This window comes from Uloborus diversus, chromosome 1 (genome assembly GCF_026930045.1).
Source record: "Uloborus diversus isolate 005 chromosome 1, Udiv.v.3.1, whole genome shotgun sequence".
Classification (NCBI taxonomy): domain Eukaryota; kingdom Metazoa; phylum Arthropoda; class Arachnida; order Araneae; family Uloboridae; genus Uloborus; species Uloborus diversus.
In genome coordinates, this window is record NC_072731.1 from 141,119,718 (window position 1) to 141,143,353 (window position 23,636).

The 23,636-nt window shown below is 32.7% G+C and overlaps 1 protein-coding gene across 1 annotated transcript in view; it reads left to right on the forward strand.

Moving 5' to 3' along the window:
• Positions 1-23,636, forward strand: part of LOC129235326 (ATP-dependent translocase ABCB1-like) — a 119,592-nt gene that overhangs the window by 43,834 nt on the left and 52,122 nt on the right. The window contains exons 6-10 of the mRNA XM_054869093.1: positions 9,623-9,794; positions 11,739-11,863; positions 13,135-13,324; positions 15,578-15,691; positions 17,463-17,573. Coding sequence (XP_054725068.1) covers positions 9,623-9,794; positions 11,739-11,863; positions 13,135-13,324; positions 15,578-15,691; positions 17,463-17,573 — 712 coding nt within the window. The remainder of the gene's footprint in view (positions 1-9,622; positions 9,795-11,738; positions 11,864-13,134; positions 13,325-15,577; positions 15,692-17,462; positions 17,574-23,636) is intronic.

The following is a 23,636-nucleotide window of genomic DNA, read 5'->3' on the forward strand; positions in this document are numbered from 1 at the left end:
GGGAATATTTTGTTACCAGAATCAATTTAGAACACAGACTACACGGTTATGTCTGCAGTGGACAACGACCACATTCCATCAACCAAGTGAGCTTCAGTCAGGCTAAGGCACCTATTTGGAGGACCCGACGCATCCGCCATTTTGGAGCAAATTTGATCCAGTGCTTCGCATTAGTGGTGCGACATCGATGGCAAAACATCGATGTTTCAGAACATCGATGTTGGAAATTAAAACATCGATAGTATTGATATATCGACCAAAAACATCGATGTTTCTGAACATCGATGTTTTAAAACATCGATCGTTTTGTCAATATTTAACATACATTTTTTAGTATACTACACTACAAATTTACATAGATGATAATCTCTAACAAATGTTTCTTAATGGATCAGGGCATTGCGTCTAATTTAAGTAATACAAAAGAATACGAACCCCACGAATTTATTGAAACTACTGAACTGCAAATCATAAATACAATTCAATAGGAATAATTTCGCAACATCTTGGTACTATAATAAGACAAACTAGTATGTTGTGGCTATCACGAAACTTTCTTCTATATTTTTCCTTTTTCTGATCCCTCCACATGCTTGACGAGGCAGCAATATTCCTAACAAAAACAAAATTACACATGCAAAAACTTGACGACCATCCCAATGTCTGAATTATTGTAAAAACGAAACCAAGAGCGAAAATTGAAAGTTACTTTAAAAGCCTTACTTGAATTAATTACAAATATTTTATTTATTACCAAACATAAGATGGCAACAGTAAAAAATTTTAATCATTGAGATAATATTTCCGATCATTTCCATACAATTAAAATCACGAGAAATACGCAGACGACAATCTATTACGATTTATCTTTCTTATTGTTGCATTAATAAAACTATTTTTATTCGCAAAAAAAAAAAAAAAAAAAAAAAAAAAAAAAAATCAACACCTCTTGGAGCGATTGAAGTCAAAATTGAACCAAAGTCTTTTTACGTATGGATTCACATATATTCCAAATTTCAACCAGAACGTAGTACCAAGATAGTTCACACGCAAAGATGTTCCACTCCGGTAGAAACGTATGTAACCTTCCTTTCGACCCCTGACGAAAAAGTGGTTCGACCAAGAAGCCGACATTAAGGAACAGGTTGGCGAGACAAGTTTGGGAAAAAGCGTGCTTGAATGATCGAAAAGACACTAAATCGCCAATGCTGATGTCGCTGCATTTGCAGTGCGAATCCGGAGGTGAAGATGTTTTCTCTCTTCTCTCCCCTCTGCGGAAGCGCTGAAAGGGAGGTAATTAAGCCTCATTTGTACGATGGTTCATTGCTAAAGGGTAGTAAAAAAGTCATTGTAGAATCGTCAAGCGTAAGTTATTACGTTAGCGAAACGTGATTTAAAAGAATTGGGGCGAAATTAGAATGGCGCAAAAGTATGAAACGAGTAAAAATTTTGAATCCTTAAAATAAATTAATTTTGCCGGGGAAAAAAAAAAAAAACATGCGTTGTTTTTCACTTCGAATTTTTTTTTCTTTTTGTCCTTTTTTTAAATCACAATTTGCTTAACACCAGGGCCTGTCATCAGTCGGTGGACCCTGGTATCAGATATTATAAAGAAACCGCTTGTGAACCCCCCCCCCCCTCCTTTTCACTTATTCATTTTTACGCGACATTTTTACCTCTTACATATCCCCCCCCCCCTCTCTTAATTCTAAAATGAGAGTACTAGTGGGTTGGTAAGATAACTTTATATCAAAAGTACTAAATAAACGATCAGCAAACTTCAACATATTAATTAATTAGCATACTAATTTACATCAGAACTAAACATCCGAAATCTAAATATTTTATTTCAGTTACTGGAAAAACCAAAACATACTTTTTCATTGTGTTCGTGTGTTTTTCACTGTGTATTTTTGCAGTCAAAATGTTCTAGACTTTTGATAAACGCTAAACACGTCTGTTATTTGTTCCCAAACGTGCTAAATACCCCTCATGTTGTTGTAAAACAATTGTTAGAAGATCTTCGAAAAAAAGTAATTCATCATTTATTGAATTACCTTCTCAATCAATTTGGCCAGCCTGAAAAATTGAGACGGATGGACATTCTCCATATCCAATTCTAAGTTCCGCAGTACTTCTTAAAGCACGTGAATCAATTATATCACTGATATAGTAGAGATAAGCAATTTGCAATTATTCAAGATATATGCATTTTCTTAAAATCTGAGCTCCCGTTATTTGTGTGTATCTGTCTGTCGCACTCTAGCGCCAAAATGGATGGACAGCTTTATTTAAAAAAAATTTAAAAAAAAAATCGAAAGGGGAGTTGATCGGGAGTGTTTTTAGCTAGGTTGTGTTTTTAGATGACATTAATTAACGAAGATATTAGTAAAAAACCTCTGAAATGTTTTTCGCGATTTTTGCAGTGAGAACATAGTTAAAAATTTTAAAATTTAATACCAAAATAAAGAGAAATTTTTTCCGCCTTCTGATAAAATGTGTTTGGAGCTTCTATCTCTTATAAAATTCGAATTATGACGTTTTTTAATGCAGATTTTAATAACCGCTAAACATTTATTCACGCGATTGAAAACCGAATGGGGTTATTTCCTTCAGTCAAAAGTAATACTTTTAGTCAGTAAAATTGATTGAATAAGCAAAAATAAATAAATAAATAAATAAATGACATAACCCAAAAAATTCTTTCATTTTTCCAACAGTTATTTTTTAATTAATTTTTTAATATGTCCGATTTTTCAAACAAAGCGTGGTCTTGGTGACGTCACAAATGATGCTCTTTGACGCATCTTTGTACCGCGTTTCCACGTTATGATAATCAAGAAGTCAATTAAAATTGAGCTCTACGCTTGCTATTAACCATATCGTTGCCAATACACGTGAGTAAAGATGCGAATTAAATATTTTGCTCTGTGAATGGCAACACAGAATGGCATTTCATCATTTGTGATGTCATAGACAAGAAATGTAAACAATGAAAGCGCGCAGATTTTAGCATTTTTTTAAATATTAAACTTAAACAAATTATTTAAAAAATTGTCAGATCCTGTGTTTTTAAGCATGCTCTTTCAGAAAAAAATACTTTTAAAATTTTGGAAACGACCCCATTCATTGTTGACCAACAAGGGAATTAAAAGCAGTGATTTAAAGTTTTTATCTGTTGCCAGTTTCAATTTAATAGCAAAAAAAAAAAAAAACTTGACTTTGATTTTAAATAATATAAGACTTTTAAAAGGATTTTCAATTTTCCCTCTTGATTCTGCAGTTGCGACTCAATCGGAGGTTTTCAAAATTTTTAATTTTATCGTTCCTTGTGAATATACGCATTTGCGTTTTATTCCGCAATTTTTACTTTAAGACAATAAAAGTCTTCAGATTTCAAGCGATAAATGTTCGCATTGTATCCTTATCAACTAGAAATCAGTCCGCAGACCTTTTCCACGACACATATATAGTGACCTTTATAACTTTTTCCTGAAAATCACCTTTTCGGACAGCGTTTTTATATGAAGAAGGTTTTTTAAAAAAGTACAGAGATAAATACACAACGTCATGTAACACTTTTAAGAGTTTTTTTTTTTTTGAACTACTAAAGCTTAACAAAGAGTAAATATTAGGTTTATTTTGCATTCAATATCATAATGCTTCTTGAGAAAACAAAAAGCGTTTCCCCAATAAGAAAAATATGCATGTTTGAACACTCAAAGCTATGATTGAAAGCTATATAATGATAAGAAATTCTCTTCATGATTTGAGCCGCACTTTTCTTCGTTTGTGGTGTCATTTTCTTGGAATTTTCGAAAACTACAGGAATGCTTAAATTGTCCTTTCTGACCCAGAAAGGTTATTTTGTCCTTTTGAGTGCGTTATGAAAAGTGCTTAGTATTTTTTTTTTAAATTCTGTTATTTAAGCACTTTTATTATACTTGGCCTGATTGTCTCGGAGAAATCTGAGGCCTGGTTTCTCTTATATCTCTGCTATTAGACTACTTAGAGACTTCGGGATTTCACTAAATGATTTGCTTAATCTTAAGGTACAACTTAGCGCTGAAAAAATAAAATTCTAAAATAAAATAATTATTTAAGTTAAGATGGAAAACCGCAAGTTTCATGTAATTTCCTCATTAAATGTTTAAATCATAGACTAATAATAAGAGTAGACCGAGCTTTCTCAGACTTGCTGATGAAAAAAATTGGTTCATGGATACATCATGTGACTAGTGGAAAGGCTTGGCGAAAACTTTGGCAGCATGGTTGCTAGATGGCAACATTATCTATAGTTTGGCACTCGACATGTACTTTAAGACGTAATGTGTTTTCATTATAATTTTTTTTTTCCAGGTGCAGAGATTGAACTGTTTTTCTTTTAGTTATGCATTATTTTGACATTCGTAATTAGTTTTTGATCACAGTTTTCAGTAACTTTTATTTCATTTGGAAATCCTACGTCAGCGTTGGCGTGAACGGAATGGCGTAAACGTTTTGCTTTAACGCAAAAATGTACTAATTGGTATCTTAAATTGAAATTGTATGTAAAAATCTTACCGTTTGGCGATTTTTTTTTGGGCGTTTGCATCTTTAATTGCTTAGAGAGTTATTGAAATTGATTAAAGAAAATGCACAGTATCTAAACGAAAAACTCACTATATTAACAAAATATTTACAACTTAGAATAACAAATTTACAAATAGGATTTCATAAAAGCTAATTCTTCCGTATTCCATCAATTCTATTTATTTTATTTCTCGCTCGCGTTGATCGTTTGCTTCGATCAACGCCCGCTGTTGCTAGGATATCCACCAGTCACATGGTTTGGTTTATGAGCAGCAAAAGGGTTGCCATAGCTCGGTCTACTCTTATTATTAGTCTATGGTTTAAATATAAAACCCATTGTTACAAATTTTGTTGCCTTTCAACACTAATGTTAAAAGCAAATCATAATGAAAATTTTGAATCAAGGCTCCTCTGAAGCAATCATGAAATTAGCAAACATAAATCCTACAGAGGAACAAGGATTAAATTTTAGTGCCTACTGCTTAAAGTTTTAGACACGTACATAGGTTTTCTCCCTTTTAGTGGGGAGCATTTATATTAAAAACGTGAGGGTAAAATTATTCTATTTCTGAAATACATTTACACTAAAAAGAATAAAAGAACAGAATGTTTTTAAAAATACCAAGCACTTTTCATAATGCACTCAAAAGGACAAAATAGCTTTTCTAGATCAGAATTCTTGTATTTTTCGAAAATTCTACGAAAATGACACCACAAATGAAGAAAAGTGCGGTTCTAGTCATTTCAAACCAAACTTTCCCAATAACAAAAATATGCATGTTTCAACACTCAAAGTTATGATTGAAAGCTAGATAATAATAAATCCTCTTCATGACATGAGCCGCACTTTTCTTCGTTTGTGGTGTCATTTTCAAAAACTACAGGAATTCTTAAATTGTCCTTTGTGACCCAGAAAAATTATTTTGTACTTTTTGAGTTCATTATGAAAAGTTCTTGGTATTTTTTAAAAAAATTCTGTTATTTGTTTGTTTACAAAATAAGTAAATTTTTGTTCTGCGCACTTGGATCGTAATGGAAACACAATGTTGTCAGCCCCGCCTTATCTCGTAACGGATAAACGAAAACCCCGCTTATACGAATAAAATCTCCAGGAACCGAATATTTCCCAATGTTAGACATTTCGCAATGTTAGGGATCCCTCTTAATCGAACAATTTCCCCGGTTAATCGAATAATAGTGATCAGCTTTCGCATATGTTTTAGCTGAGAAAATTTTTGAATACATAAAAAATTAATTAAGAGCAATTACTGAAGCAAAAATTAAAAATTGTATTTTTCGGCAAACAACCGGCGGGGGAAAAAACATTCATTATCCATCAAAGCATATCCACTATTCTATTTATTTTCTTTTATCGTTGCCATTACCAACAGACAGTTGATAATTAAATTAAAAAACACAACGAAATATAAACATTGCAGAAGATAAGAAATTGATAGATATTAATTGCGTAAAACACGGTAATTGAAGTTTGAAAGGTGCTCCCAAAATACCTTGAGCAAGGAATTCACTATTATGGATTGTCTCCAAAAAATATTAACTGAAAAAAGGTGTCGGAACAAAGATTCACTACCCATAGTTGTAAGTGACATATAATTTTCATACATACTTTTATTTACTTAGCTTATTTAAAACGCTTTTTAATAAAAAACATGTTTCTTCTATTACTTAGATATTGATTTATTATAACGTTTTAAGACAAACGTTGTCAATCAGGAAAAATAAATAAAATTTCACCGCTGATTCGAATAATATTTCTTGGAACTCACGGTATTCGTTTAAGCGGGGCCGACTACCAGTTTTCCATTCAGTAGGGAAATTCATCACAGACCTCCTACGATCAAGAAAAACCATCGTTCAGCTCGCCTTAAACCTTATCATACTGCCCTGTGCAGTAAACAGCAGTAACTGCAGAAATGATTTTTCAAGATATTTGAAGAAACGCGTTTTGGACTTGACCTCTACGTAAAATGCCACAGTGAAGTGTGAAGTATTGCATACGATGTAATTAAGACTTCGCTTGTTCCTCCTTGTTAAGGAAAGCAGGGAAATCGGAGTACGGTTGTGTGTGCGGGGGGGGGGGGGGGGGAAGGGGTGAGATGCTAACACATTTTATTTTTTGTTTAATCTTTTATTGGAATGAATGTAACTAAACGGTCTGAAGTTGCATTTTCACGTTGCATCCGTTTCACCAAAGCATTTCTTACGGGGCATCAATTTTTGCGCAGGAGCTCAAATTTCTAAAACATAACTTTGAAATATTTGTGACATGGGTTTAAGTTACATCCATAGATCAAATGAAAACCAAATAATGGAATTTTTATTCAAAGTGTATTATACAAAAGAATCAGAGCTCAATTACCAACCAGACCAATTAGGCTGTTGGCCATGGGTCCCCAATTTTTAAGAGCCCCAAAAATACTAAAATTGCTGCAGTTTCTATGTAAGAAAATTAAGGTACTCTCCTGAATTTATCTAGTTTTTCATGTGTACAAGTGTGGGTTGCTTTGAATAAGTGATTTAACACCTGAACACCCCTGAAACTACCACCCCTGATTCTTTATTAATGCTTTTGTTTATAAGGTTTGACTGTAGAGGACCCCCAAAAAATTTTGTTTATTGTCTACATTAGTCGGACCCTGAAAATATTACATACAAAGATCCAATTCGTCACACATCACGCAAAGCGAATATATGCATTGCAAGAACTTACAAGTTGACCGCAATTCGTTGAAGCCTTGTTACTAAACTTACTAGATATTTACTTCATGTAGTGAGTTTTTCTGAATGTAACTAGACTGCCAACTGATTATAGCAGAGCAAACATGCTGGAGGCAGTCCTTGTTTCAGAAGCCTACACTTTGATTTAGAAATGCATAAAATGGAGTTAAAACTGCATAATTTGGGTAAAGCAGCTGAAATTATCTGAAAACTAGAGCTGCTAGAGAAACTTTTAAATTTATTTCTTCGTTTAAACCATTTCTTTAAATTAAAAAAAAAAGAAGAATACTCCCGTAAAACAACTCCCGTAGCAGACCAAAAAGGTTATTTTGTTTTTACAACCTCAATGATATAAATCAGCAAAAGTGGAAATGAATAATAATGTTTCTTCCCTCAATGATCAGTAAAAGGGGAAATTTAGGGCGAATTCATTCTGATTAGTAGATGCTTTGAATTGGGACCTCCATGTATTTGCCTTTGAATAAGGGACACTCTATTTAAGGGACAGTTACAGAGAAAACTTAACAATAATTAATGTATAAATGTATCATACAAAGTATTGAATTTACTGGAATTTTAGAATCTAAAATTCAACTGATGAAAGTTTGACACAAACGTTTACAAATATGGATGTATTGTGAAATTCTTGCTAAAATTTGCATGCATATTTTCTCCTCCTAGCATTTCTTTCAAGTAGGCTCACAGCCGAAGGATAATTAACCGCCCATAAATAGCTTCGCGTAAAAAACTTGAAATATGAACAATGATTGAAATTTATATCATTTAATTTTAAATTGCATGAAATCGAACAAGTTCATGTACATTCATGTTCACAGTCATGGAATTGCTCCAAAATAATTCATATATGTTTCAAAATTATATCATTGCTTTTTTTTAAATAAAACTTTATTAACTAAAAGAATAACATTTGAAAATTTAATTACTTTTAATTTTCATTCAGTGTAATTCATTTTTAGCATTTTATCTTAAATACTAATACAGTACAAAATTATACTGAGTTATTATATATTGCTTGCATCATTTCATATACCTCCGAAGAAGGGACACCTCTATTTAAGGGACGAAATTTTTGGTCCCCTCAGTGTCCCTTATTAAGAGGTTCTACTGTATTTTCTCTTAAAAAAACACTTCACTTTTTTTTTTAAATTTTGGAATGTTTTATGATTTTTTAAGATAACTGCCGAAAAAAACCCACTCTTTCGAGGTTGCACGGGTGTATATTTTTACGATATTCACTTCACTTGAAAAATCTCATGTATATTCCTTTTCAGCTTGAAATTTCCTTTCATTTGATACCACACATGATTTTTTTTTTATTTTTAAATTTTTTTCATGACTTTTCAAGATGGCGGCTAAAAAATGCCATTTTTCGCGATAGAACGGGATAATAGTTGTAGTATGTTCACTTCTCTTTTAATGTCTCATATTTTGTTCCTTTTTAGCTGGAAATTTTCTATCATTTGATCCCACAAATGATTTTTTTAATTAAAATTTTTTTTCTATAATTTTTAAAAGCGCGGCCCAAACACATATTTGTCCCAACAGTACGGATGTACATTTTTACTATGTTCATTAGGAGCATGTTTCCTACCATTTCCCACAAGAATCATTTCTGTTGCAATTTGTTTGACCACAAACGCTATTTCTACTGGACTATGAGCTGAATATCGATGTATTTCACATGATTTTATTATCATTATGTTATAAATGCTCTGTAATCTTTGCTAACATGTTGCAGTGTTCTACGGAATGTCTTTTATTCTGTATTTCCCTGTTGTGCGATAAGTACGCTTGCTCCCGCTTGCTCCAACATAGCGGATGCGTCGGCCTCTCCAGTTATAGGGGTTCTAAGTCAAGCAAGTCAGATGAAAGCTTTCTGATTGGTTGAAAAAGTCTCGATCTCGGCTTGTGAAAATGATTCAGAGTCAATCGTTGATGCACTAAACAACGTTGATTCAATTTGGTTCGGTTGTTGTCCACAAAGTTTTTTTTTTATTTTTAAGGATGCAGATGCATTTTTGTGGTTTACGTTCGAAATATTTCTTTGGTGTTTATATTTGTAACTTAATTGTAAACAGTTTCTAATCAGTGAAGGACAAGCAGAAAAACTTACAATAAAATGAGAAACTCTAGTTAAAATCAGGGCTGATCTTGAAACGTTCAAATGTACCATTCTGTAAGTTCTTTAAGACATCGATCGTATTTAGTGAAATCATTGTGAATAAAGTGATTGTTTATACAAGTTTATTTTTACCCTGTCCTTAATTTTTACCTCTTCTCTTTTGATTAGTGACTTAACCCGCATTCAAGATGGCATGGGTGAGAAGATTGGCATCTGCATAAGCTTTTTGTCATCCACCGTACTTTGTGTAGGCGTCGGACTGTACTATGGATGGAAACTGGGATTAGTTATTCTATCCATAACACCCGTTGTTGCGATCGCAATGGCAATAATGACAAAGGTATACCGTACTTCTTATTCATAAAGTTACTGTCTGACCATCAATTACATGGAAAGGCTAATGTCAAGTTTATGGGCGGAAATGGACGTATCTATTATTATTATTATTATTATTATTATTATTATAAGTACTCAAAGAGTAGTCCTAATTGATGATATGTATTTTTAGTTGTAATTTCATTTTCGCATTTCTCCATATGATTAGTGCTATAATTTTCAAAGCTTGAGAGTTAAACATACACCTGTGAGCATATTTACGGAGTCTTAACGTCCCTCCTGCTGAAGTATAATGGGGGTGTTTCCTTCATTCAAAAGTACTACGTTTAGTCACTGAAATTGATAAAAAAAAAAAAAAAAAAAACATGGACCCAGAAAATACTTTAATTTTTTCAACAGTTATTTTTTAATTAATTCTTTAATTGTCCAATTTTTCAAACATGGCGTGTGCGTGATCTTTATGACGTCACAAATGATGTACTTTTGACGCATCTGTCAGCCGCGATTCCACGTTATGATAATCAAGAAGCGAATTAAATATTGCGCTCTATGCTTGCTATCAACCATATCGTTGCCAATACACGTGAGTAAAGATGCGAATTTAATACTACGTTCTGCAAATGGCAACAGTGAATGGCATTTCATCATTTGTGATGTCATCGGCAGAAGCGTAAACGATGAAAGCACGTAAACAATTAAAGTATTTTTTAAAAAATATTAAACTTAGTCAAATTATTTAAAAAATGATCAGATCCTATGTTTTTAAACATGTTCTTTCAGAAAAAAATACTTTTAAAATTTTGGAAACGACCCCATTACAAATAAATAAATAATGCACAAAAATTAAATTAAAAAATAAATAGGAATCTTTACTAATAATAAAGCTGAAAATCTGAATGTCTGGATCTCTGGATCTGTATCTGTTACGCGCATAACGCCTAGACCGTTCAACCGATTTTCATGAAATTTGGCACAAAATTAGTTCGTAGCATAGGGATAAAGCACCTCGAAGTGTCATAATAATAACCATAACGTGCCAATTAAATAATATTGTATTTTATTGGTACGGCATTAAAAAAAAGAAATTTTAAATAATAAGAAAAGAAAATATGATAATGCCGTACATTTAAAAACCACCGAAAAAGACCGCTAAGTAATTCTGTAAACAAAAATTCTGGGCCTTTCCAGAATCATTTTTTCTGTACGGCAATAAGTAAAAAATGGCTTTTAAATGATCATCTTTAAAATTAACAATATGCCGTACTGTATCATTTGATCCAAAAATACCCTATTCCGATATGGTATTTCCTGCTTCCGGTGTAGTCACATGTACCACAAAAAATGTACGGCATGGTGGTTAAACGCTTTTCCATGATCTACACTACAGCTTACAATTCAACTATAGGTGTATCAAATGATCCGCCCATTTTCGGACCTGACTTGCGTACTAAAATAGTCAATAAAAACTAACTTATCGTGTCCCGTCAACAAAAGTGATACTTCTCAAAATTTTGAAAAACTTACTAACTATTGATTTAATATCTAAATTTAAGGCTCTTACGTGCCACAAAGCTCTCAAAGTTTGCTTACATAACTGGTGCGTGATAGTTTAAGAACGATGTAACCAATACTGACACATCATTGAAATTTCCTAATTTGGAAGAAACATTTTCAAATTTTAAGTATGCATTATTAATTTAGACAACATAAACTATAAATTAACAAGGGTTAATATCTCACTGCATTTTTTTTGCGTATTATAATATTTGAGATTCAATCACTTAAAACTACTATTGCGTAAAACCATGATTTTCTCCAATGCTGTTTTTTTTGAGATGTGTCACTTTCGTTGTCATGGTGAGATAGGTTCTTAAGTTGTCCACTGATCAATGCACTTATTTATTCAATCAAAAGTATTTCTAGCTTTTAATTAATCTAAATCATTCAGGTTCAGGCGAACGTGTCTCGTGAAGAGCTAGCGGCTTATGGAACGGCGGGAGCTGTCGCGGAAGAAGTAATTTCTTCCATTCGAACGGTAGTGGCTTTTGGTGGCGAAAGGAAAGAAATTCAAAGGTCAGTATTCGCCAATAAAAGTAATTCAATGTTTTTTCTTTGTGTAAAAAACCGTTTTTATACGAATATATTTTTGCTGTCACGCAAGTGACGCATTTGGATAATCAATAGTATCTATTTGGAGTAGTAAATTTTTTCTCGCCTGTCCATGTTAGGGCACAACAATATTAAAAATTAATAGCTTTTGCAGGATATCAATAAAACGGGAACGTCGATAAAATCTATTCCTACGGGAGAAGATATTGAATTTTCGTTGTTTACTCGACAGGGAATTCATCGTAAACTAAATGTACTATGAGAGAAAAAGAGTAAAATATTAAATACTATTAGGTGCAAAGAATTAAGTACCTATTTCAACAAATTTATTTTAAGTAGGTAAAGGCAATCGAACGTTTTAAGAAAAGCATGAAGTTTTAACTCATGCGCAGCAGGACAGACTTTTTTTTAATTATTTCATTTCTCCGAAAAAGATAAATATTTCTTATCTATTATTCCCTCATCTATATGATAGGAAAAAAAGCTAAGGCTTGAGTACGTATCAATAAAGCAGTGATGTGATATGAAGCAGCAGTGTAAGTTCCTTAAAAAATAAACCATCAAAAAATTTAAATGCAAATAAAATTCACTATTGGTGCCTGAGAAGTATTAAAATAATAATACTGTAGATAAAAACTTATGTTCGGCAAATAATTGTTGCGCGTCTTCTTGAAAGATGCTTCTTTGAGAAGCCACTGATGGTGTTCCTGGAATATCGAGTATATTACTGGTTATTTACCCTTTTGAGAAATTTTGAAGTGGCGCAAAGTAAACCGAAATGACTCAAAGTTACTCTGGATGACTGAACTAAAAATAAATTTACATAACTTCCATTACATCAATAATGCATAAATAAATCCCTCACTAAGGGTCTTCACCTTCTCCTATCTGCTCTTTTCGTGAACAAAAATGTTCTGATCTCATACGAAATACATCTAAAGGGTCGTCCACAAATGATGTCACGCTTAGCGGGGTGATAGGAAGTGCATCAACCCACAACTTTTCTTATGACAATATGTTTGTGAAAAATGGAGTGACATGTGACGAGAAGAAGGGTGGGGGTAAGGTGAAGTGCAAGACTTTGTGATAAAGAAGGGAGAGGGTCAAATATGTTGAAAAAAAGTGGGAGATCATTTATGGACAGCCCCTTCATAGTTTTATGCGGCACATTTCATGCAATATTTACTTAAACAGAAGTTTATCTTTTACAACGAAATTTTCACAAAATTTTTCAGGTACGAAAATTGCTTGGAGCCAGCGCGGAAGAAAGGCATAAAACGAGGTCTCATTACCAGCATCATGGCCGCACTCACTTGGTTCTGTATTTTTGCCGGTTATGCCCTGGCATTTTGGTACGGCGTCAAACTCATCATTGAAAGCGAAGAAAAGGGCACAAAAGAGTATACAGGAGGAAAACTGATAATAGTAAGATTAGTGATAAGAAGTAAGATAAGTAAGATATAAGTGGGCATTACATGTTTCATGCATTTATGTAATTCCATTTTTGCAGACCGATCAAGAACAACTTATGACGAGATTATTAAATAGAGAAGAATTAGAGAAACAAAAGAATTTCTAATTTTAGCAAGTCCGCAACAAGATTTTTCAATTTTATACGAACCAAGTATTACCAAATGCTTCGGAAACTTACTCTGGTCAGTTTTAAGGTGTGTCAAAATTAAAAAGAAAAGGTTTTTATTACTCAATAGGAAAATAGCTAATTTTGTAATACTTATGCATTACTTAAGTTTCACACAGTAAAACTATGTTTCCTAAAGTTTAATCTTGAAAAGTTCAATCTAGACTAGAAAAAGAAAGGAATCTGTATTTTTACAGAAAAACACTAAACGTTACTTCCTCGTACAAAGTGTAGTAAGTTATGTAATCGCGAATGAAATTGCACTTTAATTTTGGCCTACATTTCACTTTTACTCACCAAATAAATATCATGAATTTTTTTACTTCCTTTTACAAAAAAGGAAGTATTGTATTCGCGAAAAAATTTTCACTCAAAAATCGCCCTTAATTTCCATTTTGCTCACCCCCAAATGAATGTTGAGTTTTTTTTTCGATTCGACCACATGCGGAAAAGTGCCTAAGAATGTATAGACACGCGAAATATCCATTTTGACCATCACCGAGGTAATTACAACGACTTTTCTCGTGACGTCTGTATGTATGTGCGTATGTGTGTATGTGCGTATGTGCGTATGTGCGTATGTGCGTATGTATCTCGCATAACTCAAAAATGGTATGTCCTAGAAAGTTGAAATTTGGTACATAGACTCGTAGTGGGGTCTAGTTGTGCACCTCCTATTTTGGTTGCATTCGGGTGTTTCTAAAGGGGTCTTTTGCACCTTTTTGGGGGGAAATCATTGTTAATTTCGATGCAAACTCAAGTGGTGTTATAATTTGGCGGTCACTTGGCGATATATCGCCAGTCTTTTGGTTGCCAAGTTTTGTCGCCAACTTGGCGAAAAATTTGGCGATTTTTTTTTTTTTAAATCTGCTTTCAATGTGGCCATTGCTAGTGATATTTAAAGAGTTAGAGAGAGAATCCCATTAAAATTGCAATAATAGGGAAATAGCATTAAATTGGTGTAAAAGGAAGTCATGTGATGCACACATCAGCTCGTTTTGGTTCGTTCGCACGTGTATTTGTACCTACGCACGTATGAACAACCGAAAAATCCATTTGGACGATTCCAGAGTTTGAAATTTTGTATGTAGACTTTAAGTGCGAGTTAGTTGTGCACCTCCTTTTTTGGTTGCATTGGGATGTTTCGAAAAGGGTTGTTGAACCGTTTTTTCTGGCAAGTGTTAATTTCAATGCAGACTAAAGCAGAATCAAAAATTGGCGATAGGATTCTCTTTCTTTTTAATAACTTTTTTCAAACGCTTCCTCGTTTGCTAAATCCGTCTCTGGATGGTCTCGAGGTCAAAATGTTTTTTGGCAACTGTAAGGCACGATTATGTTATTTTTATCTTCGTTCCACATGGGTTTTTGCTCAATTATTGATTTTAGACGATAATAAAAACACCACCTTTCTTGACACATGAAAGAAACATTCCCTATGTTTACCAAACTTTTATAGGTGTAGGAGTATGTCCACAAAGATTTTGCAGTTAAGAAGTTTTACTTCTAGAGTATTTATCAACTTTTCCTTACTTGCATGAACATTGCATTGTAAAGTTTTAAATCTAATATAAATACTTGTTAGTAGTCTGAATTTTCACTATTTTTAAACAATTAATGCGTATTTTTTTTTTTTTTTTGAAGAGTAGACACGGAGTGGATTTGGTTTTTTGAGGTATCATTTAGTGGTATTTTCGACAGGGTGCAGGGAGAACCGGAAGGAATGGGATAGTAGCAGGAATGGAACAACTGCATTTATTCCGAAATGAAATGTGAATTTAAAAAATATCTTGTTCAGTAGATGTTTATATTTGCTTGATTCTAATCTTCTGCAGCGACAGGACAAGTTAGAAACTATTTCTCACATTTTATTTCATTATAAATGCAGCCCTTTCTCACTCCTCCTGGTCCTCCCCCCCCCCAGTTTTGCATCATTATGATTTTTCAAGCTTACTGTCATCGTTAACTCTATAATTAGATATTTGTAAAATTAATACTTGAAATCTCTGCCGGGCTACTACCCCATCAATGTTTTTTTTTAGGTTTTCTTCAATGTTATGTCAGCTTCTATGTTCATTGGGCAGACGGCGCCATACTTTGAAGCCTTTGCTCTGGCGAGAGGTGCAGCTGCTAAAGTCTATCAAATTATTGATCGAGTAAGACTTTGAAAATGTTTTTTTTTCCACATCTGATAAACTATGGAAGTAAAATTCCATTCTCTAAAACAGCATTTTAAGCAACAAGGGATTTTACGGTTGATTGAAGGATGCTGCAAAAGGATCCTCAACGTGAAATGGTAAAGAACACGATATGTTTTGTACATCAGGATGATTTTTACCTAAAACAGTTTTTAGAAAGCTTTACATTAAGCACTAATATCGCGTTTTGTTCAGTCAAATATTAGTCATTATCAAGTATTAATAAATATTGCAAGGAGTATAAATGAAATTTCATAAAATACAATTTAGCTGATTTTGAATACTGTAATTACAATAAAAATTCAAAGTTTAAAAGAGCATGTACTTGCAGTAATAAAGTGTCTTTGAAAGATAAATTTTACCTCTTGTGTATTCGAAAATGGACGAAATCTTAGGAGCAACCCTTTCTGTTTATAAATGGAATGATTTATTTTTGTGAAAACTGATAATAATTAGAAGATTTGAAATGTTTGTTTGGTGGTAGTGTTTATTAGTATAAACACTACCACTATAAGCATGAATGACTGAAATTTTTCTTGGTTTTTTGCTAAAGCTTCAAATGTAAATTTAGCATTTGAAATTTCAGTGAAAGATCAGTGTGCTAAAACGTAGTGTGCGCTACATAGCGTGACGAATTTGGCATAAATATCGCTATTTTCTTTGATAGAATGTTATCATTAATATAATAAAACTCATGAGTAAAATTTTCGATTTATTTCAGTTTTGATGGTGATTTCATCATCGTGTGTGGAACAAATTAGACTGAATTTTTGCTTGCATTTTTATACGTTATACAAATTATTTAGGGCTAAAAGTTTAAAATTTCTTGGCTTAGTGACTACAATCAATTTCGTAATTGCTATTTTAAAAATGAAGTTTTCCTGATTCATGCCGGACAAACTTTTGGACATCAGTTTTAGACTTCTCAGCTCTAGCAAAACATCCTCCGAAGTTATTGTTACAATTAAAAAAAAATATCTTTCCTAATAATTAATTTGTAGTTTTAATTTCAAAAAGAAACTAAGGATGTTTAGCAGAAAATTCAACATTTTCTCAAGAAATCACACATACATGTGTGATTTCTTGAGCAAAATCGTTTTGGGTTTCACTTGTTTTAAAATGAAATACAGAGCTGCCGCGTGTAGGATAAAATGTCAGTTTGACCATGGAATGATAGTTTGTAGACGAAGCTTTTTAAATGTTCCTCATTATGATCATTTACGAAACATTTATATCAATATGAATTAATATGATTAGATATGCAGATTATCTCGAGACACATTAATGTACATCAACGTGACCAAATTCATAAAATCATGTTACTATGCGTATATCTAGAGCCGCTATATAGATATAGGGGCCTTACGTATATCAAAAGAAAATCAACGATTACACAAGCAAAGAGCAGAAAATTTTTAATTGTTTCATTATTAAAATACTTTTCACGTGGTGTATGGCTTTTTGAATGTTAGGTAGATTTATGAATGCAACAAGGCTCCAACAATTATTTGAGTTTACTTACTGTACCATTTTGATTACACACTAAAATAAGATCATTAACTAGGTGATGAAATAAAAAGCACATTTATAACTAACAACTTTTTAAATTTTAACAGATGCAGTAGCAAATTTTATTTAAACTATTGATGTATTATGTTCTGCTGAATGTATCTAAAAATGAACAAAATCAATGCTTTCACTTACATTAAAACAGAAATTTTGTTAAAAGGAACCGTCCATCGACAGCAGCTCAGATGCCGGTATGAAACCTGCGTCTCTGAATGGTTTCATCAGACTGAAGAATGTCGCTTTTAAATACCCATCAAGGCCAACTGTTCCAGTAAGTGTGGATCTTAAGTATTTAAAAGTTGTAAGTTAAGATAATGTTAATGTTCACGACACATTAAGTTTGGAAACACTGGCATTCAACTTACTTGACAAATCATTAAAACTTTGCAACTTCAAAAACTTCGTAGGGGAAGCTGCTGTACCCACGGACATAATTTACTTTGCAATTTTTGCTGGCCTCTGGGAATGGATAATCGATCGAAAAAAATTTCTGGCAGAATTTAATACTTATCATCTAATTTGGCAATTTTTGTCAGTGAAAATCTCAAAACTTTCAGTCTCAAAAAAAAAAAAAAAAAAAATCTTATAAAGCATCTTTATTGTCCGTGGGTACAACAACCCGCTCACCCCGCGGACAAGTGCCTTTGTACCCATGGAAATATAAAAAAATAATATATAAATAGGTCTGAGGAACTCAATTATGCTCAATAGATTTTAATAAGTCATTTTATATTGAAATACTTCAAACATGTATTGAAAATAACATTAAATAAAATATCCAACAGAAATTAAACTTTGAAAATTAATCGAAGGTTTTTCCCTTTTTAAAAATTTTTCTTAATCCTTAACATCAGTGAACTCTTTAAAAAAATTATCAGTCTTAAAAGAGTTAATTATGTTATGAATAATATGTTTTTAAACAAAAAAAATAACTAGATTCATGATAGTATGGCTCTCTATGTACCTACATAATAACTTCAATTTATATGCAAATTGAAACCTTTAACCAAAATTAACCCATTACAAACAACTTAGTTTAGATTAAACCAATAAAAATCTAGAAAAGTCGACTTCAAGTGAAAATAGGTGGGATTGACGGTCTGTAGATCCTACAACAGGTGGGGGGTTACTTCAACACTGTATCTTCAAGCCCTACTTCAAATTCATCATCATTGATGAAAGAATATTTCGGACGTTGATGACAAGGCACCATTTTGAGGTACTTCACATTGTAAGAAGACTCAGGTGTGACCCAAGGAGACTAAAAACTGCTGTCCGAGGGTACACATGGTTGTGTGTCCTTGAGTACAAAGGTATGCCATTTTGGTTTTGCAAGGCAGTCAAGACCACAGTTTTACAACATTAAAAATCAGAAGCAAAACCTTTAAAATATAGGAAATCATGATACCTACAACAAAAATGAATAATACAATCCACGACGGACGAAAAAAAAAAGAAATTGCTCATTTTTTTTTTTAACTTAGATCCTACTAAAATAGAAAAAATGTGACAGAAACTTAAATTTTCGTTTAATGGCATTGAAATTTTCTGGGGTATTGGAGAGGGCTGTGACACATGTTGAACCCCAATTAGGATCTCTCTCGACAATACCTTTAATTTTCCGACCAACGTCCGTAGGTACAACCGTCCGTGGGTACAGCAGCTTCCCCTACTGTGGAGTTGAATCTATTAGCTCCAATCAGAACGTATGATAGGGGAGACTGGGGATACTTGATTCCTACTTTAGTTTTCAATTTTTTTCTCTGATTCAAATTATCAGTTTTTTTTTTTAATTGCGTGAACAATCGCAATTGTTTTCTTTATCTGAGTTTTTTTTTCAGTTGAAATTAAACAAAAAGTTTTGGTAAAATAATTTTTTTTTCAATATTTTTAGAAAGTGATAATGTATCTCCACATCAAGGGATACTTGCTCCCTTCATGGGGGATACTTGATCCCACTGAGAAAATACGTAGACTTTTTATTAGATCAACAATTTACCTATCGATTTTAGTTTTCTACATAATGTTTCTAAAAAATAACAATATTTCTAATTTTCTTTGTTAGATGATAATACCGTGAACACAAAAATAATATTGTTTTAAATTCAACCAGAAAATTTGTAGAAAAATGTACACAACTTTAATGAACTTAGATGCTTTTGATCAGTTACTTATTCTCCAATACAGTTGTGAACAATATATTTTATAAACAAAACTAATAATTATTTTAAAAGCAGCGTAATGAAGCTAAAGTTACAACAACTAATAAAGAAAAATACGATGATAAAATTACAAATATCAACTTATTTGCTTCCTGTCTTGCAATAATAAAATGAAGAGTTTTTCAATTGAATTACTATTTTTTTTTAAAGAAGAAAAATGTAAGTATCTGTATGCTTATGAAAAAGAAAAGAAAGCCTGGCATATAATTTCAAATCCTGAAAAGTCAAATGCAAGCATTATAGTTGTTGTAGTTCTTTAAGTTCCACTCAACCTAACCGGATGTGGCATAACACGTTCATTCTTATCTACTACACTTTGTCAATTTTTTTTAGGAAAAAAAGACTGATTAAGCATATTACTTTTTCGTTTAAAAAACTTATTTCAAACTCTTGAAATCCAACTTTGCATAATATTTAATTTATAGGGGAGATTAGGGATACTTGATCTCTAAGGATACATGATCCCATTGCCAAAAATGTACCAAAATCATTAAGTAGAGATTTGAAACCTGACAATTATATTAAAGTTATACTTGTACATAAAAACTGGCAACATTTTTTTTTTTCAGCCATTTTGTTTTAGCCTAAGAAATGATCGTCTGAATGTGACAAGGGAAACTTTTTTTTAGGAAAGCATTCCGAAGTTTACATTATCCGTTAAATACAACTTAAAAAAATTCCGAAGTGTAATGTGAAAGAAAAGACAGTCTTTAATAATTGAGGCATATTTTTAGTAAATTGCCACTGATTGTTAATAATAGAACAAGTATATTTGTAAAAATCGCATATTAGGGATATACTTGACCCCTTCGTTTAGACCAGCTCAGAGATTCCCTTGGTGCATGTCTGTGGCAGAGAGCAGGCCTATATTCAGTAGTAGGCTTCTTATAGCTGAAATGATTATAATGCTGATGAAGTGTTTACCTGTATATCTCTCGTTTCTCGGAAGCATATCCAACGACTGGCGACAGCTTTAATATTTCGTTAACGTGATGCTTTTCAAGTATATTTGAAAAAGTATCGAACCTTAGAAAAAAAAACAAGCTGGCAAAAAATAATTCTTTTAAAGCCGAGCGAGGCTCGGTCGTCCAGCTACTGGACTTAATGTTAAAAACAACCCTAGCAACGGCCACCCAACCCTTTTGTACGGCCGCTGAGTGGATGCGCTCATTCCATTTTTCAGGAAAATCACAATTTACTTTTTGTTTCTAATCTACAGCTTTTTAGTTCAAAGAGGAGAATTCGCATTGGCCTTTAACGAATTCCAATAATTTTGGAGTAAAAATGTCACTCATGTTTATTTTATTAGTTGGTCAGTGTGTATGTGTAATCTGGATTGCAAACAACACTGTTGGAGATCATTTTTTGAATCTTAAATTACTATTCGGAACTCCAGCGCTCGAATACGCTACCTTGCGGTGATTTACAAAACTGCAAATGAAACTAAAACATTGCCATGTTGCGTTCCACGTGTGTCTGTTGACGTAAACACAGGCAGTTTGTTCTGAGTATTTATTAACGCAATCGATGTGTCTTAGTTTGCTTTCAGCTACAGAAATTAATTCGTCCCTTAGTAGTATTCTCGAGCTTCTCAAAATAATGTTAGTTTTCATTATTTCCTTAAAAATTGATGAAAGCGAAAATTCTGGATTAACAAACTTGGATAACGTTATACAAGGTAAAAATTTTTATTGTTTTGTATGAATTTGTAAGAATATGGGTTTTTTTTAAATCTTAAATTAATTAAACTTACCATATTTTACAGCAGCATTTCGTTGGAATGGACAGTATGCAAAATATTTTCTTGAATATATTATCGTAGAACAAAATGAATAACAGAGAAAGAATTTACTTTATTCCTTTTATTCTCAGCTGAAAAGTTTCGCCAAATTTGTTTAGGGTTATAGTTTTAGTACTGTGCGAGCAAAGTAGCCTTGGCGAGATTTCGCGTTTTTAGTTAAACCATTTTTAATTTTTATCATGAGTGGAATAAAATGGTAGTAAGATTACAGAATTCGATAAGTGAAAAGAAATAATGGTCAATCAACTGAAAAGAAAACTACCACCATATATCCGTGAGAATTTTGTTGATGATTTGCATAACATGACACAATTAAATCGTAACTCAGAAATTAGAAAAATCTAAACAGAAAATTTTTAAATTAACCGATTCGGGAATTCGAGAGAAATAACTCAGCTACAAATGGAAAACAATAAGCGCTAGCCAAGCAAGGCAAAAAACTATCATCTTCTTTCGATAACAATTTGTAATGTCATATTGAATTTTCTAACATTAATTGTTATTCTTGTCAGGCCACAATTATTATTTAGTTTTATCAAGAATTGATAAATATCGAATTCAACATCGTGGAAATAGCTGCTTAGAACTACGAACTACGTAGTTTGCATTAATCTTTGACGTTTAGTAATGCTTCTTGAATTCTCATTTCTTTCTACGTGGGCCAGAATATCCACAAGACTTTAAAAATTAATTTAAAAAGAATAAAGCGAAAAAATCATACGTACGAACAAAAATCACAACACTTTTAGCATTTTCTTCGTTACCATGTGCGTTTGTTTTAGTTTTTAAGTCCGCCATTAGACAGTGACTTCAGTGCTCCCTATAGTTCGTTGGAGTTGCGAATTGAAATTCTGAGCAATATGAACGTGGAAAATTGGAGAGAGAATTAATGGAGTAAGTTTTCGAATTCTTTCCAGCAAGAAACAGCAATGTAGAGCTTTGATAATTACACTGCCGACTGAGACAAACATTTTCTGGTTAACGAGTCAGCGAAAATAAGCGTTTTTCAATCTAATCTAATATTAGTTTGGGATTGGTTTAAATTAACTAAACAGTTCACTTTGTGTATTATTAACGTGTTTTGAACAAATACGTTCGTATGTTTTTCAGGCACTAATTCGGCTTCTGGCAATCAATTTACTAGAACGTTTTGTAATCATAAGCAAACAAAACTTTCAACTGAAGTGATTTTGGAGATAATAAATAAAGTGATCGAAAATTCAGATGCAATGACAAATAAATTGGTTACAGCAATTTATACAAATAAATTGGTTACAGCAATTTATACAAATAAATTGGTTACAGCAATTTATACAAATAAATTGGTTACAGCAATTTATACAAATAAATTGGTTACAGTAATTTATTTGTCATTTTGAATTAAACGAGCTGATGTGTGCCTCACATGACTTCCTTTTACTCCATTTTAATGTCATTTTCCCATTATTGGCAATTTTAATGTGATTCAATAGTTTAATCTCTAAATATTAAAAACGATGGCCAAATTAAAACCAGATAAAAAAAAATCGCCAAATTTTCCGCCAAGTTGGCGACAAAACTTGGCGACCAAAAGACTGGCGATATATCGCCAAGTGTCCGCCAAATTGTAACACCACTTAAGTTTGCATTGATATTAACAATGATTTCCCCCCAAAAAGGTGCAAAAGACCCCCTTAGGAACATCCGAAAGCAACCAAAAGGGGAGGTGCACAACTAGACCCCACTACGAGTCTATGTACCAAATTTCAACTTTCTAGGACATACCATTTTTGAGTTATGCGAGATACATACGCACATACGCACATACGCACATACGCACATACACACATACGCACATACATACAGACGTCACGAGAAAAGTCGTTGTAATTACCTCGGTGATGGTCAAAATGGATATTTCGCGTGTCTATACATTCTTAGGCACTTTTCCGCATGTGGTCGAATCGAAAAAAAAACTCAACATTCATTTGGGGGTGAGCAAAATGGAAATTAAGGGCGATTTTTGAGTGAAAATTTTTTCGCGAATACAATACTTCCTTTTTTGTAAAAGGAAGTAAAAACATTTGAATTGCAACAAGCATCAATTTAAATTCGATTTTGTGAACAATTGTTGGAGAAGATTGTAATTTAAGTCACAAATTGTATCCTTTCTTCGAAAAATGTAAACAATAATTAAATAATATACTATTTCCCTTTTAGAACGGTCTCAAACTCCAATCTATGTATTAGACTTGTTTATATTGTGTATTATAGAATTATATTTGAACTGTACCGAAAACCCTTTGAAGCGGCCACCCCCTCCGGATGGCCG